The sequence below is a fragment of the Paroedura picta genome, chromosome 13, assembly GCF_049243985.1.
Source record: "Paroedura picta isolate Pp20150507F chromosome 13, Ppicta_v3.0, whole genome shotgun sequence".
In the NCBI taxonomy this organism is placed as follows: domain Eukaryota; kingdom Metazoa; phylum Chordata; class Lepidosauria; order Squamata; family Gekkonidae; genus Paroedura; species Paroedura picta.
In genome coordinates this window covers 4,719,350-4,737,084 of record NC_135381.1, presented here as the reverse complement: position 1 = coordinate 4,737,084, position 17,735 = coordinate 4,719,350, and the positions used below count along the sequence as shown (strand labels likewise).

The window sequence follows — 17,735 nt, the reverse complement described above, 5'->3', positions numbered from 1 at the left end:
CACTGGTCATTTTAGCTGGAGACACTGGAAATCAAACCTGGGACAACCTGCAGGGCAAGCAGATGCTCTATCACTGACCCACAACCTCTCCCCAGGTAGTGGGGGATATGAGACCTGGGAGAGCTGCTCTTTGTCAGATTAAACAATACTGACCCAAAGTCTGATTCAGTATAAGAACAAGAGTGGAGTATTTTTATACCCTGATTTCCTCTACCGAAAAGTGTCCCAAAGTGTCTTACAAACCCTTTTACCTTCCTCTACATCCTGTGACATTGGTGGGTCTGAGAGAGCTCTGAAAGAGCTGTGACCTGACCCAAGGTCACCACCGGCTAGCTCCGTGCGTGGGGAATCAAATTCGGTTCTCCAGATTAGAGTCCACCGCTCTTGAACCACTCCACCACGCTGGCTCTCCGCTTCACGCGTCCGGCTAAAACTCTGCCATTGGCGGGCGCCATCTTAAAAGAGACATTCCGCTCTCTCAAAGGGAAGACTTCCGCCAAGAGGGACGTCTGCTGCGGAAAAGACACGTGCCATTGGTCAACGCTTCCCCCTCCTTCACCTAGCCTACTGCATGCACCAAAACTGCCCCCAGAAAGGGAATAATATTCTGCCTACACAACAGTCGCGCAGCTCTCTGATGGGCATGCGGGGTGGATGGCAGACGGCGAACAGATTGGCCCTCCATCCTGCAGCTGTCTGACACCAATCGCCGCCAGGTTTGTGGCTTCCCTAATCCTAATTGACGCAGATTGAGCCAGATTGAGATATTAAACTTGCCCAGTTTTTTTTTAAGGGCAATAATGAATAGTTTTGCTGCAAATTGAGGTTGAGGGACTTGGGAATGTTCAGCCTGGAGAAAAGGAGGTTAAGAAGGGACATGATAGCCCTCTCTAAGTATTTGAAAGGTTGTCACTTGGAGGAGGGCAGGATGCTGTTTCTGTTGGCTGCAGAGGAGAGGACACGCAGTAATGGGTTTAAACTTCAAGTACAACGATATAGGCTAGATATCAGGAAAAAAATTTTCACAGTCAGAGTAGTTCAGCAGTGGAATAGGCTGCCTAAGGAGGTGGTGAGCTCCCCCTCACTGGCAGTCTTCAAGCAAAGGTTGGATACACACTTTTCTTGGATGCTTAGGGCTGATCCTGCGTTGAGCAGGGGGCTGGACTAGATGGCCTGCATGGCCCCTTCCAATTCTATGATTCTATGTTTCTATTCTATGATTCTAAATTACACTCCTACACACCTTGCTCTGAATACCGTCAAGAACAGTGGGGAGGTGTACACCTGAGGTCCCTCCTGAAAGCTTTCCAGGTCTGCTGGTCGGTTATTGTGTGCAATGGGGCGATGGCCTCGGTGGACCCTGGTTCTGATCCAACCGAGTTGCGTTCTGCATTCCAGGTCTGCCTCCCCTGCTTTCTTGCTCTTGAGGTCTCCTAGAAGAGAAGGGAAGTCCTGCACAAGACGGCCTCATCTCCAGCATCTGGAAGACGGATTGCAGTCCTTTTGACTGGCGTTAACAGATGGCTCGACGCACAAGACAAGCGGCTGGCTTCGGCCCAACCGGCCTGACGTAAATGGATTATGCTGTAAATAATTACTGCCCAAAGTGGGTTTGGATTTAATTTAAGAGGCTCCGTCGATTCTTGGACAGTTGGAGGAGGAGGAGATGGGGAAGATGGAGGAGGACAAGAAGCAGCAGCAACCATTTTGGGAGAAAACTATTTAGAATCTGGTAGTTTAGAATTCGTTTGACATTCATCAGGTGCTATGACTTGCCCCCCCCCCCATGGCCAATGATGGGCCAAGTGGGCGTGGGAGGAGGAGGGGCCTCAGGTGGGCGTGTTCACAGCGATGCTACCAACCACATTCTGGACGATCGTGCCACTTCTGGGGGCTCTAGATGCCCGAAAAATGGTTCAGGGCTTTCTCAAGACTAAAATAGACGGGGGGGAAAAGAAGAGTTGGTTCTTATATACCACTTTTTCTCTATCATGAGTCTCAAAGCGGCTTACAATCGCCTTCCCTTTCCTCTCCCCACAACTGACACCCTGGGAGGTGGGTGAGGCTGAGAGAGCCCTGATATCACTGCTCAGTCAGTGCTATGGTGAGCCCAAGGTCATCAAGATGGCTGCATGCGGAGGAGGACAGAATCAAACCTGGCTCACCAGATTACAAGTCGGTGCCCCTTGTTCCAAGAGAGCGGGCAAGCCCCTTGCCCTGGGTGGGTGGGTGGGGGCATGAGCTAGTTCGGAAGCCATGAGAGAGAGCACCTGCCTCTCCTGTCAATGACCAGTGAAAAAGGCTGGAGTTCACATCCTGCACAACATCAAAAACGATAGGGAAGCAGCTACAGCACAAAGCACACCTGAAAAGATCCTAATTTTTTGGGAGGTTGTTTATCCAACAGGCTCAAGCAGCCTTCCCCAAGCCCTCCAGGGCCATGGACTGAGGACAGCTTTTCCGAGCCAGATTTGTGCTGCTTAATAGAACAGGCCTGTTGACAGATGGTTCCTCTTCCTGCCGACCGATCTCAGGTAGGGGCTTCATCTAATTAAAACGACACCATCTTTCGAGAGCTCTCTTTTCTTTTTGGTTGAGGGGGCAGATGGTCCCAGGCTGTCATCGAGGCCTAGAGATTGTATCCCCAGAAAATCAAGACCAAACAAAGCTTTTGAAGGAGAGACGGAGGCAGACGATGTGAAATCCTTCCAAGCCACTTCACGTTACGAAAGCCAAGGGAGGAGAAAAGCAAACCTTTCCCTGTAGCGCATCGGCTAAACCAGCCTGTGCCGTCGTCTTGCGCCAATGCAGCGCTGATCGCCCTTGGCAGACATCCCTCTGTTTTCTTAGTGGTTATTGCATTATAATTTCTGGAACTACTTGTAGTTTTAATTAGACGTTAAAGAAGTTTTGTTTTGTATTTGGTTTTGAATTTGCATTCTTTGTATTACAAACTGGCTAGATAGCCGAAATAAACAGCCGTCATTAGCCACTTGGGAAGTGGGAGTGTGGGTCAACATGACCATATATGGTCATATCATCTGATAATTTTTTTAAAATTAATTATCTCCCACCCATTCAGGAGACCCTTCCAGGGCCTTCAAGAAACCCCACGATGTCATGAAGCCCCAGTTGAGAAAGCCTGGATTCAGCTATTATTGCATGAATTTAAGGGGAAGGATTTGCGGGGGGGGGGGGAAAGACATACAATTACATGAAAAAGGTGAGCACCTGCTGATTTTTGTAGGTTTTTTTAATCTACAAAAATTAGCTGGTATTCAAATTCTGGTGTCAAATAGACACCGTGGGTATTTAAGGAGCCCTTCTCTTCACTTGGTTCTGATTGCCAGCAGAGGAGAGCAGTTTTCTACTGAACATAATATCTCAGCTCCTCAATTTCTCTCCCAGGTCCCCCGAAACTAGCCCCCAGCAAGCAAGAGTTGAACTTGACATGAAAGCAGATCACCATCTGTCGCAAGGATCTCATGCAATTTATGTCTGCTAGTTTACATCGTCTTCCTACATAAACCAATATAAATATTTGTCTCGTCTGCTGGGTTGTTTCTAGGTCCTTTATTTTTAAACTCGTTTCTTGGCAGGCAGTAGAGAATTAAAGGTTACGAACCGGCGGAACAGCTGCTCGACGAAACCAATCAATGAACGTATGGCTGAGGTGAGATTTTAAGCGGGCACGTCCGTGTTTGATGCTCATGCTCCGCTTCCTCGGCTCTCTCTTCCCTTTGCCAGAACGCAAGTTGGCACAGGCCTACGGGCACGAGAATCAGCCCTTTCCTCCTTGGCAAAGTCACCTGGCCCAAAAACTCACTCTCCTCCCGCCAAAAAACCTCACATGAAGTTCTCCCTCATATCAAAGATAAATATTCATTGCTATAATGTTGTATGCCACCCTGAAATGACAGGTTCAAGAGGGGCTTGCTTATAAATCGAATGAATGAATGAATGAATGAATGAATGAATGAATGAATGAATGAATGAATGAATGAATGATCTTCTTTTGACTCTTACAGAAAATTCAGGCAATGCAGAAGAGATTCCACAAAAGGGCATCAGTCCCTCTTTCTAAAAGACATAAGCAGAAGTAAGAGACTCTTGGTATTCCACAGAGGTGGTGGCTGAACACACCGACAGTATATGTATTTTTCCTCGGTGGTAAAATTCAAACTGAGCGCTCCGTAAATTTAACAGAAATATACATAAACCTCACCATACACAGACTGGACCTAAAATGACGGGCGGGAGGGGAAAAAATTACCTATATTTGGGTTAAGCAACGAAGTCAATAAAATATTTTTAAATATATCGAACTAGGCTGCCCTCTGCAGAATCGTCGAGAAAGGCAATCCAGTCACAAATGGTGAAAACTTCAAGTCGGCAGCTGGAGAAAGAGAGCCAAGGAATGTGATTCTCGCACCTGGACAAATTCCAGATCAATTGGGATTGACTCAAAACCCGTGGTGTCAGAAGCAATTACGAGGATGCATGTTCCAACAGGATCTTAATCATTTTCCGTACAGAACTGTAGTTTCATTCTTGAAGCCTATATGCGGACTATTTTCTCTCCCGCAAGCTCTCTCTTGCTTCAGAACTACTCCCTCCTGGATGAAGCAGCCCATTTACAAAGATCTGCCTCTGAGGCCCCCTCAACTTTTTGCTGCATTACTTTGAAATTTTACTTCTGGTATTTATTGTCCACCTTCCTCCGAGGGAAACTGAGGCCGACGGCACAGTGAATCAGTGCAGTCAAGAAAACAGGATTTCCGGTGATCGGCGCATAAGTCTGGAACGATGAGGAAAAACAGAAGGGTACCGTAACTATCCTCATGACACATTAAGCGGCACAAAAAGGGACGGAAACAGGATCCAAATGACACTAAGCTCCCATGTAGCAGTATGGACCACAGTCCCGAACCATTTATCCGAGCAAGTCTGTAAGACCGTTTTGTACGGGGCAACCCGATTACCTGCGCAGGTAAGCTCTGACAAATGGGCGAACGGCTGCGACCGAAGCAAAGGAGGAGGAAGCAATTACCTCCAAGATGGCGGCCGACATCCCCTCCGAGACGGAACTGTTCACCACGGCAAAGCAGTTTTTCGTAACGGCATGGAGATCTTCCTGAGGTAGCGCCGGTAGCAAATGCACGCCCTCCGCCCTAGCAATGAAATAAGTTCAGTTCCTCTCAAGATAATGGCTGCTTTGGAAGACAGGGTTCTATGCTGCTGAAGTGCCGACCTCATCTCTGCCTTCCTCCAGCCCCAAATTTCCAGGTATTTCCCCAACCCAGAGCTGGCAAGCCCTGTGTTTTGAGTCCTTAATTCAGCCCTTCTGAACTTTTTTACCATTGAGAAACCGCTGAAACAGTCTCCGGGCTTTGAGAAACCCCAGAAGCGACATGATCGTGCAGAGTATGGTTGGAAAGCAGAGCTGTGGACACGCCCACATGGAGCCCCGCCCCTTTTCACTCCCTCCAGGTTCATCATTGGCCATTGCGGGAGGGAGGGGCAGGTCGATGTGACCATATATGGTCATAGCGCAGATAAATCTTTTAACAATTTTTAAAAATATATTAAAAATTAATTAATTCCCTCCCATTATGGAAACCCTTCCAGGGCCATCAAGAGACCCTAGGGTTTCACAAAACCCTGGTTGAGAAAGCCTACTTTTAATCTCTCTTACCTAGCAGGTATCTCATCTCAACACAGTGCAATTTAGGAACATGTTCAGTTAAAGTACTTTGAAATCCACAGTTCTGGCTGGGATTTTTCACACATTAAAAAAGACTCTTGCAGGGTTCGTTTCTGCCTTCCCCGCCCAGCAGCAGAACTCTACAATCCCCTACTGCATTCTGTTACACGCGCACAACTCGACAACAGCAGGTCCCTGGCTCCTTCGCTTCAGATCTCGTTTGTGCGAAACGATTCACTAGGAAAGGTGAGCAGAGTCTAGCTAACCCCTCATTCGGTTGCAGCGACCGTGCAGAACCTCCCGAGGAACAAATGACCCGGAGAAAATGTAAACAGCCATGGGTATTCAAGGCCCGGCATTCAATCAGGTGTGAATTAAAATGCATTCAGTGATAAGATTCTAATTACCTGCCAAGAGGCCTAAAACTTGCAAATGTCGGGCATGCTGGTCGTTACTTCCGGCCAACATGGCCACCCCCTTGAATCTAAGCCGATGGACGGGAGCAGCCTACCTTTGCACTTTCTTCTTCACTTCTTCCGCAAACACTGGGTCGACCTGCAGAGAAAAACAGCAGTCACCTTGGATGGGTGAAGAACCGTCATTATTGGGAAATGGAAATTCTCTCTGGCATGCTCCTGATCACTGGGCTCTGAATTAAACAGGAGACCAAGCCCATGACAAAAGGGAAAGGACTTTTCTAGTGCAGGAGAGTCCCCTTGGGATTCGGGGCCATATTGGGGGATTACATTGGCGTTCCGTAGCACCTCAGAGACCAACCTGAGTTCCTGCATATAAGGCTGTGTTTCGCAAAAGCTTACACCTAGATACACTTGTTGGTCTGTGAGGTGTTAGCGGCCCTGGATCTGTTTCCCTGAAGGCCAATACAGCTACTTCCTGAATCACAGAATCATAGAGTTGAAAGGGACCTCATGGGTCATCTAGTCTAACCCCCCGCACAATGCAGGAACTCACAACTACCTGCCCACTCACAGTGTCCCCAATTTAATTTCTGGGGCAGTAATGTTCTGTATTCTTGGTGCTCCACACCCCTGTCCATCATGCTCCATCATCATGCTGGTCATTCATTGGCGGGTCCCCTCGGACGGGGAAAGAGGGCGAGGGGGGGGGAGAAAAAACTGAAGGGGAGGCCCAACTGGATTCTAGACACCCAAGCCCTCAACCACAGACCTGGTGGAAAAGGACCTTTCGGCAGAGCCTGCCAAAATTTGATGGCTCCATCAGGGCCCGGATCTTGGCGGGCAACTTATTCCACCAGGCCTGAAAAGGACATCTGGACAGTCTGAGCACTGAGCAAACAACTCTGGCCCAGGTTGAGACGACAGAGTCACTTGGAGCAGCAAGAATCTCGAGGAAACCCATCTGCCATTCCCAAGAACTTGGCTAGATCTCGTACTGCGGATCGCCACGGACCAGTCCAATATCTGACTTTGGGGACCGACGAGGATGACAACTTCAGAGAAGCAAGATTTCGGACACATCCCTAAATTTGGGGAACGAGGGGAAGAATCAACCCCTCGACTTTTAGAAAGAACCACGAAAGGGCTGCATGCTTTCTTCGGGGAACGAGACAGATTCTTCAGAATCAATTAGGGATTTGAGCGCAGGCGTTTTCATTCAGAGCTCAGATTTAAAGCCGCTGAGGGGCGAAGCTCGGCTTGAGGACCCTGGTGCAGTAATTGTTCCGATTAAGATCTGAAGACTCGGTCGGTTCGCAACCGGAAGCCGAAAGAAGTTTGCAGGCCAAAAAAGAGAAAATATCAACGTTTACCACGAGAGGATGAAGAAAAAGACCCTGGCGGGAGAGCGAAAGGGCAATTTAAGCTCGGACCGTCCCGACAGACGTAGCAGGTATTTGGAAGGTACAAGGGAAGCCGACGCCAACCAACGTGGTGATAATCCGTGTCTGTCCATCAGCAAGGATTCCTTCCGGAAAGCAACAGCGGCAAAAAAGGATGGCTTGTAGGGAGGCTTGGGACCCTACGGAGTTAAAGACCCCCGGGGTAGTCTGACTGGCTTAAAAGCATCTTTCCTGGCTAAGAACCCTGTTAAGCTCCAATGGTAGGCACTGAGCTTGGGGACTGACACAATAAAATCTGAGATCCCCAAAAGGGCTGGTGACAAGATCAGGCCTGGCTGGGTGTTTGGCCAGGCCCAGAGCCCAGCAAAGGGCTCCACTGGCAAATGGAAAATTGAGTTGGCTTGCTCGTGCCTAATCAAAATCAAGAAGAAGAAGAGCTGGTTTGTGTACCCTGCTTTTCTCTACCCAAAGCAGTCTCAAAGCAGCTTACGATCGCCTTCCCGACAGACACCCTGTGAGGTAGGCGGGGCTGAGAGAGCTCAAGAGAGAATTGCTCTGTGAGAACTAGGACTGTGACTAGCCCAAGGTCACCCAGCTGGCTGCCCGTGGAGGAAGGATGGAGAATCAAAACCCGGCTCTCCAGATGAGAAGCCACTGCTTGTAACTGCTTCACCAAGGAGGTTTGAGGGGTTTTTCCCCAACAAATGTTTCCTTCCGTTCCCCGCTGTGGCAAGGAGAGTTTCCAGGCCCCTTTCAAAAAGAAATTCCCTCGGCGGGCAGCAATCCAGTTAAGCGGTGACATTGGAGGAGGTTTCTTCCAAAACACGGGGCCCTGGCGGTGACTTGCTTCCCATCTGGAGGCTCACGGGAGGAATGACGGAAACGCAAAATGACAACTGAATTGCCTCGGGTCTTTCCGACTCGGAAGGCGCCTCGCGTAAGCGCCGACTTGCGTCCTACCTGCTCCCAATTTCCTCTTCCACCCCAGTTCGCTTTCAAATCTTTCGGTGTATCCGAGTGGAAAGAAAGGAAGATTAAAATTTCAAAATGAAGAAGAAAGGCAAGGGAAATATTCAGCGCGAGAGAGCCCCGCGCCACAAAGAGAGGCTAACAGGCTGGCGGGGGCTTTAATGAAAATAGAGGGGTCGGAAGTTTTTAACAGACAGGTTAATAAACGAGGACAAATTGCGTCTGCGCCAAGGACAGCGGCTCGGAGGGGGGGGGGATTCAGTTCCAGAGCAGCGTGGGCCACAGAGCCACTGGGCAATCGGTGGGCAAACTTTTACCTAACGTGGCCTTTCTCAAGCAGGGTTTTGTGGAACCCTGGGGTTCGTTGGCGGCCCTGAAAGGGTTTCCCAAATGGGTGCGAGATAATTAATTTTTAAATATTTCCTAAATGTGTTAAAGAAGGAGAAGAAGAGCTGGTTCTTAGATGCCGCTTTTCTCTACCCGAAGGAGTCTCAAAGCGGCTTAAATTCACCTTCCCTTTCCTCTCCCCACCAGAGACACCTTGTGAGGTGGGGGAGGCTGAGAGAGCCCTGATATTACTGAAGAAGAAGAAGAGTTGGTTCTAGATGCCATTTTTCTCTCCCCGAAGGAGTCTCAAAGTGACTTATATTTGTCTTCCCTTTCCTCTCCCCACAACAGACGCCCTGTGAGGGAGGTGAGGCTGAGAGAGCCCTGATATTCCTGCTTGGTCAGAACAGCTTTCTCAGTGCTGTGGCAAGCCCAAGGTCACCCAGCTGGCTGCATGTGGGGGAGCCGGGAATCAAACCCGGCTCACCAGATTAGAAGTCCACGCTCCTAACCACTACACCAAACTAACTCGTTTATGGGGTGATATATGGTAATGTCGACCCCCCCCCAAAATGCCAATGATGGGCCTGGAGGGGAGGAGGAAGAGGAGGGTCCGCGTTTGGGCGTGTCCACAGCTCTGCTTCCCAACCATATTCTGCACGATCGCCCCACTTCTGAGGTTTCTCGGAGCCTGGAGAATGTTTCAGGGGTTTCTCAATAGGAAAAAAAATGGAGCCAGGCTGCTCAGACAGTAAACTGGATTTTCTAGGACTTGACCCCCATGCCCCGCCCCACGCGCACGTCAGCTGGAGTCCTGGGCCGTCTCTTGCCAGACAGAAATCTCACATCACTCGCTAGCAGCTAAACATCTGTTAATTAGATGCAAACACCGACCGGCACAAACAGCCTCAAAATAGCCCGAGTACCGCGGAACGAAGACATGGCTTTCGCGGACAAACAATGGCTCATCAGTAGAACATTTTGCCACACTTGGGAATGTCATAGCTAATCGGTACAGGGTTTCAGAGAGATTATATTGATATATTTAGAGAGAAACAAGCGCGTGATACAGTCCTTCCCTGGGCTGTACCACTTACAAGTCGTTTGGGATAAGTTTTTGGGTTTGTTTGTTTTTTAAGCAGCCATCCTTGCTCACGCAAGGCATCTGACTGGCCACTGGGGGTGCGCCTGGATGCGCACATTTTTCAAAACATGGCTTTTGGCAGCAGCTGCCCAGTTGCTTAAAATGCTTGGTGGGCAGCAGGAAAGAAGAAGAACAGTTGGTTTTTATGCCCTGTTCTTCGCTACCTGAAGGAGCCTCAAAGTGGCTGACAATCGCTTCCCCTTCCTCTCCCCACAACAGACACCGCGTGAGGGAGGTGAGGCTGAGAGAGCCCTGATATCACTGAAGAAGAGTTGGTTCTTATATGCCGCTTTTCTCTACCCGAAGGAATCTCAAAGCGGCTTACAGTCGCCTTCCCTTTCCTCTCCCCACAACAGACACCCTGTGAGGAGGGTGAGGCTGCGAGAGAGCCCTGAGATTACTGAAGAAGAAGAAGAGTTGGTACTTATATGCTGCTTTTTTCTACCCAAAGGAGTCTCAAAGTGGCTTACAGTCGCCTTGCCCACAACAGACACCTTGTGAGGTGGGTAATCCCGAGAGAGCCCTGATATTACTGCTTGGTCAGAACAGCTTGATCAGGGCTGTGACGAGCCCACGTCACCCAGCTGGCTGCATGTGGGGGAGCGGGGAATCAAACCCAGCATGTTGCCATTGGTGGCGGGTGCCGTGTTTGATCCCCCTGGTCGAGCTGCATCTGGGTTGGCGATCTTCTGAATGGTAAAATCCGGCTTCTTGGCAAAAAAAAGTCCCTGCTTAGCAATATCTTTCGTGCCTGGATCTCCCCACAGCAGTGGTTCCACAGATTAACAACAGTCTGAAGGCCAGACAAACGAACCCGTGCTCAGATTTGTTTTCGGGCAGCTTCTTCTTAATCTTATTGAGGATTTCAGCCCACCATGGAAGGACCAAACAGTAGCAGATGGCTTTTAGGATGTTGCCCCCTAGTGGCTATTTCTTTAAGATTTAGAAAACACCCAAACCACGGAAGATGGATCTTTTTGGGTTTTGGCTTTCCCTATTGCGATTAAAATGTACGAGGCCCTGGCAATTGTTCCAGAAATGCTCAAAGAATCGGCATGTTGAGGAATCACCCGCCAGGCCTACGCTTAAGGCCAGGAAATTAACAGCAACAAAATACCGGGGTCCCACTCTGAAAAATTTAAGAGCCATTTGAAGAAATTTTCTATAACACTGACCAGCCCCCTCCTCTCAGGCGAGAGGGTCTATTTGGTTTAATGACACCATTTTGGAAAACCACATCAAAACAACTTGTTCCTTGAAAGGGGGAGCTAAGAGAGGGAGGGAGGGAGAGAGATTTAATGATAAACTTACCACAGGTCCTATGATAATCAGATGTACGGCACTTTCCTTTCTGTGCCAATCTATCAAACAAAGGGAGAGAGTTCCAGTCACAAGAGAGGAAAGGACGTTTGTTGGGAAAACGTAAGACAAATAGACTCCTGAAGCTTAACGCTTCAAGAAGAAACCCTGGTTTGAGGTTAGGGTGGAACAGAGTCAAAGATTATCATCTGGCTCATTTCTCACGAAAGCAAAAACAAAATGCAGGACACTCACATCCCAATCGCTCATCTACTGTAACATGCCACCCCTTTGCCTTCACAGAATGTTTGTTAAGTAAGAAGTTAGTTTCATTTTTGTGTGTGCAGTACCTTGCCTGGGCAAAACAAGGAAGCATTCATCTCAACAGTCAGAAACCCCACCATGCAAAGCAGCAATTCTCCTCAGGGGAAATTATCTGTGTGATTTGGGGATTACCTGTAATTCTGGGAGATTCCCCTCCCACTCCTTTTCCATTGTGTGTGACTTCAACAAGGCCACCACAGGCCAGAGAGATGCGCAGAAAGCCACTTTGTCCACCTGACTCCTTCCTGGGTAAGTTAATTTTAAAATATATATATTTTAAAAAGTAACCCCCTCCCCAATGGAAGGGACCCCTCTGGGGTTCTGGAGTAACCCTGGGTTTTCTAGTTATCTTGGCTGAGAATGACTGATTTAGGAGGTTGTCTTTTAAATATGGAAAAGCTGGCAAAGAAACCTAAGAGCTGGAAGGGACCCTCAAGGTTCATCTAGTCCGTTCTGTACACAAAGCTGTACTCAAAATTCTCAGAAGCCGAGGGCACCCACCTGAAAAGGCATCCACTAAATACAGGGGATCTTTGACTCTTCTCAAGCCACAGATCAAAAGAAAGAGGTACAGGTGGTGCTTGTCCTGGAGAATCCCTGCAAGAAAGCAAATATACCTTCAGATGCTCAGAAATGTTATGCTGGGGGGGGGAGGGGGAGGACGATTACTCAAAGAAGGGATATTTCCACACTCTCTGTTTTTGCTGCAGCAGTTTCCATTCAAGGCGGGGGTCCGTTCTCGTGGCATCTGAGTATATTCAGAATAGGGACCACGGTCAACAGCTGCACGTTCTTTGGATGGCACCATTAGGAATATCTCATGTTCCTCTCCTGGGGTGCCCTCCATAAATTCCAAAATACGCTCTGTGGGAGCATCATCTATGGAAAATTGCAAGATTCGAGTCCAGTAGCACCTTCAACCAAGGGTCCCCACCTTGGCTGGTGCCTCCCAGGGTGTTCTTAAAAAGCATGCATGACCGGGTGGGGATTCTTGCCTGGCAGGGCTTCGGATTGGGTGGGCAGATCAAAATAACATTGTTTCGGTGGCAGGGCCACCGCACTGACGGTTTTATTTTCCCACGTTCTTTTAAAAGATCACTCCCCTTTTCCTCTGCAGCTGTGTATGGCCCTGCCTCTCTTGGTGGCCATTTGGTGGTCTCACCCACCACTTTGCGTCAGAATTCCATTGGTTCACAAAGTCTTTAGATAGGTAAGATTTCCAGGGCATAATCTTTTGAGAATCGAAACTCCAGCGGCGGAGGAGGAGGAGGAGGAGGAGGAGAGAAGAAGAGGAAGTGGAACAGACTTCCTTGGCAGGTGGTGGGTTCTCAATTTTTGGAGATATTAAAACAGAGGCTGGAGAGCCCTCTGAAGGAGAGGCTGATTCTGTGAAGGCTCAAGGGGGTGGCAGGTGACAGTGGGTGAGCGAGAGGGTTGTGAGTGTCCTGCACAGTGCTGGGGGTTGGACTAGATGACCCAGGAGGTCCCTTCCAACTCTATGATTCTATGAATCTAGGAGAAGGAAGAGAAGAGGAGAAAGAGAAGGAGAAAAAAGCTGGAAGAAGAAGAAAAGGTGCAGGAGAGCTAGAAGAAGAACAGGAGGAGGAGTGAAAATCAGGGTATAAAAAAACAGCTCATCTTCTGTTGTTGCCTTGAGCTCCTGGGAGAAAGGGTGGGGTAACAGTCCCCTGCTCACCGGATAGATTCCTCCCCACCGAATGGAGTCAACTAAGGACAGCATGGGGGGAGGGGGTGTTGTGCACGCTAAGCAGGTACCCGGCCACGTGCTCTTGGAAGGGAAGGAAAACTAAAAATGGATAGAGCCATTCGTTTCCAAAAGGGCAGCAAATCTGATCATTGTTATTAAAAACTTAAAAATCTGTCACTCAGTGCCTTTTGCGAGAGAAGAGTAATGGCATTCAATCTAACCGCAATTTTAGCCTGTTCTCAAGCATTAAGCGTGTCCCGAAAAGGCTTTCTAAAAACAAACCGAAAACAAAATCCCACATCAGCTTTTAAATCTTGCAAATGGAATTCTTGTCTTTTGCATTATTACGCAGTTTGTCAGGGACGGAACGAGTGCTCGTTTCCAGTTTTTAATTAGAATGTCTTGTTTTCAGTATCTGTGCTGTCTGGAGTTTTACTATTCTTAGCCCAGATGGAAAACCGTTGCTTGCCTCGAGGGAGGAGTCCCGCTGCCACCTCTCTGCGTGAGTCTCTGAACGGCTCCTCTGGGAACGCATTTCTTGGGAGTCATTTTCTCTGAGGATGGGCCGTTGGACTGCATCGCTGCCTCAGCCGCGTTTGGGTTCTCTTTGTGCTTCTGAGGTTGTGAATTTCCTGCAGGCTGTAGGGGGTTGGTGATCCTGGAGGTCCCTTCCAACTCTGCGATTCTGTTTCTATGCAAAGCCTCAGAAGTGTCTCCACTCCTCCCAGAGGAGCCTAATTGGGATAGGGCACCTATTCTCCTTCCGGACACTGCCATGCAGGGGTAGTCAACCTGTGGTCCTCCAGATGTCCATGGACTACAATTCCCATGAGCCCCTGCCAGCGAATGCTGGCAGGGGCTCATGGGAATTGTAGTCCATGGACATCTGGAGGACCACAGGTTGACTACCCCTGCTGCCATGCACCCATTGGCCATTTTTTTACCGAGAACACCCATAAGCTATGCCACCCTGCTCTGCTTGTGCTCACCTAGCAGTGGCTGTTGCATATTAAATTCCGGCAGCCCCTTAAAAATCTGCGAGATTTCTAGGGTAGGAGCTTCCGAGAGAATAAAGCGTCCTTTGCCGGCGGTAATCCAAAGTCCTCAAAAGACAAGGAAAAAAAACACCACCATTCGGTGTTAATCTACCTTCCTCTGCTTTGCTCTCCAAGGCAAGTACGAGTCGTGATCCAAATTTGCAGGAAGAAAACTGCTCGAGAACAGGTCAGCCAGGGCCAATCGCAGAACTGCTCTGTTGAAATTTTAATTACATGCATGCCGCCGGCGTTTCGTTTGGATGGAGACTTCTCTTCCGTCCTGGTGCACTCAATTCCTCTGGATTGGCAGCAGCATTAACACCTTCTCCCCCACCTCTAATTGGGCAAGAAGGCACCTGCAGGCTTCAGGCTTCGACTCCAGGTTCGGGTGCTCCTCCTGTGGGACGGGGGCCTGTTTCTGATGACTTCTGGGCAAGGAGTGCCCTTCTATGTCCGGTCCGTTGTTAGGTTCAAATGGAGATGAGTAAACTGTTGCATGACAATTTAGGTTCGAGGGAGGGAGGGAGGAAGGAAGGAAGAGAGAGGGAGAGGGAGAGGGAGGGAGGAAGGAGAAGAGAGAGGAAGGAAGGAAGAAGGAAGGAAAAGCAAGAGGAAGAGGAAGAGGAAGGGAGGGAGGGAGGGAGGGAGGGAAAGAGAGGGAGAGAGGGAGAGAGAAAGGGAGGGAGGGAGAGAGAGAAAGGGAGGGAGGGAGAGGGAGGGAGGCAGACACCTACTTTCTCCTCACCTTCACCACATTGCCAAGTTTGTTCCTGACCACAGCTTCACCTAACACCTTGAGTGATCCAATGAGCTACGGAGGGACTGGAGACGAACGTGCCTCAGGGATCCCATTTTCAGCAGCAGCCCTGCGTCCTCCATCCCAGACAACTTGGGTCCCGGGGAGCTCTACCCCTTTGAACTAAGACCTGTATTATTTGGGCGGCTTACCCTGTTCCCGACGAAAAGCAAGACTTGCTTTCCCCTGGGCATACTTTCCCCCCTCCCCCGGGCTTTGAAAACGCAATCAGAACTGTGCAGAGAAGAATCCCTTCAGCTCCACCGATGGAACAGTCTCTGTTTGTGCTTTCCACCGAGAAGCACAAAGCCCAGGGAGGGGGGAGTTGCAAGCACTTCTTGGAAAGGTCTCTGCAAAAGCTTGCCCCTGATGCAAACCCAGCATGCATGCCAAGGAAGCAAAAGCCCGACTTTTTTGAGATATCGCCGATAAACTCTTCCAGAATGCCCCATGCAGAGCGTTAATCTTGCTGCAGGCCTACAGGCAACGTAGGGATATCAAAAGACAAATTGACTGGAAGGAAAGGGGCTACTGGGTGAGACTCTCTGATCTGAAGTGGCTTGCATTATTTTCCCTCCCTGTTCATTTCGCAGAAAGGAAACGTAGGGACTTGGGCCTTTCCAAGTATCCTCTAATAGAGTTCTCTGATCAAGCCAGGGCTTTAAAGCAGGGCTAGTCAACCTGTGGTCCTCCAGATGTTCATGGACTACAATTCCCATGAGCCCCTGCCAGCGAATGCATGGGATCATGGGAATGGTAGTCCATGAACATCAGGCTCCTCTGTGGCCTGATCCTGTCTTCAGAAGCAGGGCCTGTGCGAGCCCTGGATGGCAGGGCAGGGGTGATGTCACCTCTCTGATCCCGCTTTCTGTCGGCTTTGAAGCACGCCGAGCCTTTCATCCCCCTGGAAAAACCGCTCCCTTTCATCTCGCCTCTAAACATTTCAAAGCGCTCAACGGATCACCTAGAAAAGCAAGACCCAGGCTCCGAGCCGGGATTTCGGCCTCTGCCCACGACGTTTTTTTATGTTCCCGTGCTCTGGATCTTGGAAGACTTTTCCGAACAGCGAAACAAGCCTTTGATCACTTTTGGTAAGGATTTAAAAAAGAAACTCAAACCTCAAACCTTACTCTTCCTGCACGCTGGGAGCAAAGAAGTGAAACTTTGGCAGATTGTCACGGCCCTAGAAGGTCCTGCCGTCGCCGGTCGCTTGCAATGGCACATTGACAGGACGGAGGAAAGAGTTTACCTGAAGGCACGGGTAGAACTGTCATTTCTTTGAAGGGCTGAAGAAGAAGAATGGTTGTTTTTTTATACCCCACTTTTCATTGCCAGAAAGAGTCTGGAAGCGGCTTGAAAGCACCTCCCCTCCTTTCTCCACCAGAGAAACCCTGGGAAGTAGGTGGGGCCGAGAGAGCTCTGAGAGAACTGCTCTGTGCAAAGTAGCCCACACCTCTTTGGCTATCCTGGAACAGGTCACAGGCCTCTTTATATGAGTCATCTGATCCGTAATGACGCCTCTTCCGCCCTCCCCTATGACATTTCACAAAGGGTTAGCAAAACAGCTGGACTTGCATGGAGGGAGCGGAAAGACCCAAGGACAAAATCTTTTAAACACACCATTTTTGGTACCATTTCTAGACCAATCAGTAGCTCCCATTAACACTCTGCTTGTTGGGCTGTACCACTTCATTCGGTAAGGGGAACTGCCCTTTCGAACACTTCCAGTTAAGAGAGCCGGCTTCTAATCTGGAGAGCTGGGTTTGACTCCACCACTCCTCCTCCACACGCAGCCAGCTGGTTGACCTTCAGCTAGTCACAGTCCTGGTCCTCGCCGAAAAGTTCTCCCCAAGTTCTCTCAGCCCCATCGACCTCCAAGGGTGTCCGTTGTGGGGAAAGGAAGGGCAGGCGATTGTAAGCCCCTTCGGGTAGCGAAAAGCGGGGTATAAAAGCCAACTCTTCTTCAATATTCAACATCGCCACCTGACGCGGTACAGCCCCGCAGAGAGCCACATCAGGTGATTTCGCCGGCTTGCAAGTTTGGTCTTTGAGTCATTTGGCCGGCCTACAGAGATCTATTCCCCTGTTCCTTTCCTTGCACGCATCGGCACCTGTATGTGTCAGAATCGAAACCTCTGCCGTACCCCTTTGCAAAAGCTCTCTCTTCTTGCCATTCATCCGTCTCCAGCGCCTTTAATCACAGCCCAGCCGAATGCTTTAGCCAATCAGCGCCGGGCCCCCGTCCCCCGGTGACAAATCATCCGGCATCTGAAAATTATCCATCTTTCCGGGGCTGCGCCCGAGAGTTATGATTTAGTGGGAACGAAATAACCTCACAATGCTCAATTTAAGAATTGGACGCCGGTTCTGAATAACGACGCGCGTTTACGGACGTGATAAAGCAATCGAATGCCGGCGGTTCATTTGTAACGGAGGGAAAGGCCGCGGTCCCGCGGCTCAGATGGATGAGTGAATGAGTGAAGTGGGTTCCCCCCCCCTTTTTTAAACTTCCCTAGGGCAAAATACTGAGGATTTGTATTTCGCCCTCTTCCCCTTCCCTTTGGAGGGGAAAGAGAGAGCTGGGTGTTGTGAAAGGTGAGAGGGCCTT

The 17,735-nt window shown here is 49.4% G+C and overlaps 2 protein-coding genes across 4 annotated transcripts in view; both read right to left on the bottom strand.

The window, feature by feature from the left end:
• Positions 1-17,735, bottom strand: part of LOC143823215 (uncharacterized) — a 575,613-nt gene that overhangs the window by 210,181 nt on the left and 347,697 nt on the right. The gene's annotated exons all lie outside the window — the stretch shown is intronic.
• GLT1D1 (glycosyltransferase 1 domain containing 1) overlaps positions 1-17,735 on the bottom strand; it is a 34,513-nt gene that overhangs the window by 5,542 nt on the left and 11,236 nt on the right. Inside the window, exons 7-11 of one of the 3 annotated variants that reach the window (XM_077307607.1) lie at positions 12,088-12,183; positions 11,275-11,324; positions 6,216-6,259; positions 5,051-5,171; positions 4,419-4,798 (exon numbers count right to left, since the gene is read on the bottom strand). In XM_077307607.1, coding sequence (XP_077163722.1) covers positions 4,691-4,798; positions 5,051-5,171; positions 6,216-6,259; positions 11,275-11,324; positions 12,088-12,183 — 419 coding nt within the window. In that variant the 3' untranslated portion in view covers positions 4,419-4,690. Of the gene's footprint in view, positions 1-4,418; positions 4,799-5,050; positions 5,172-6,215; positions 6,260-11,274; positions 11,325-12,087; positions 12,184-17,735 lie in introns of those variants that run through there. The other 2 variants (XM_077307606.1, XM_077307608.1) reach the window with 2 other exon arrangements.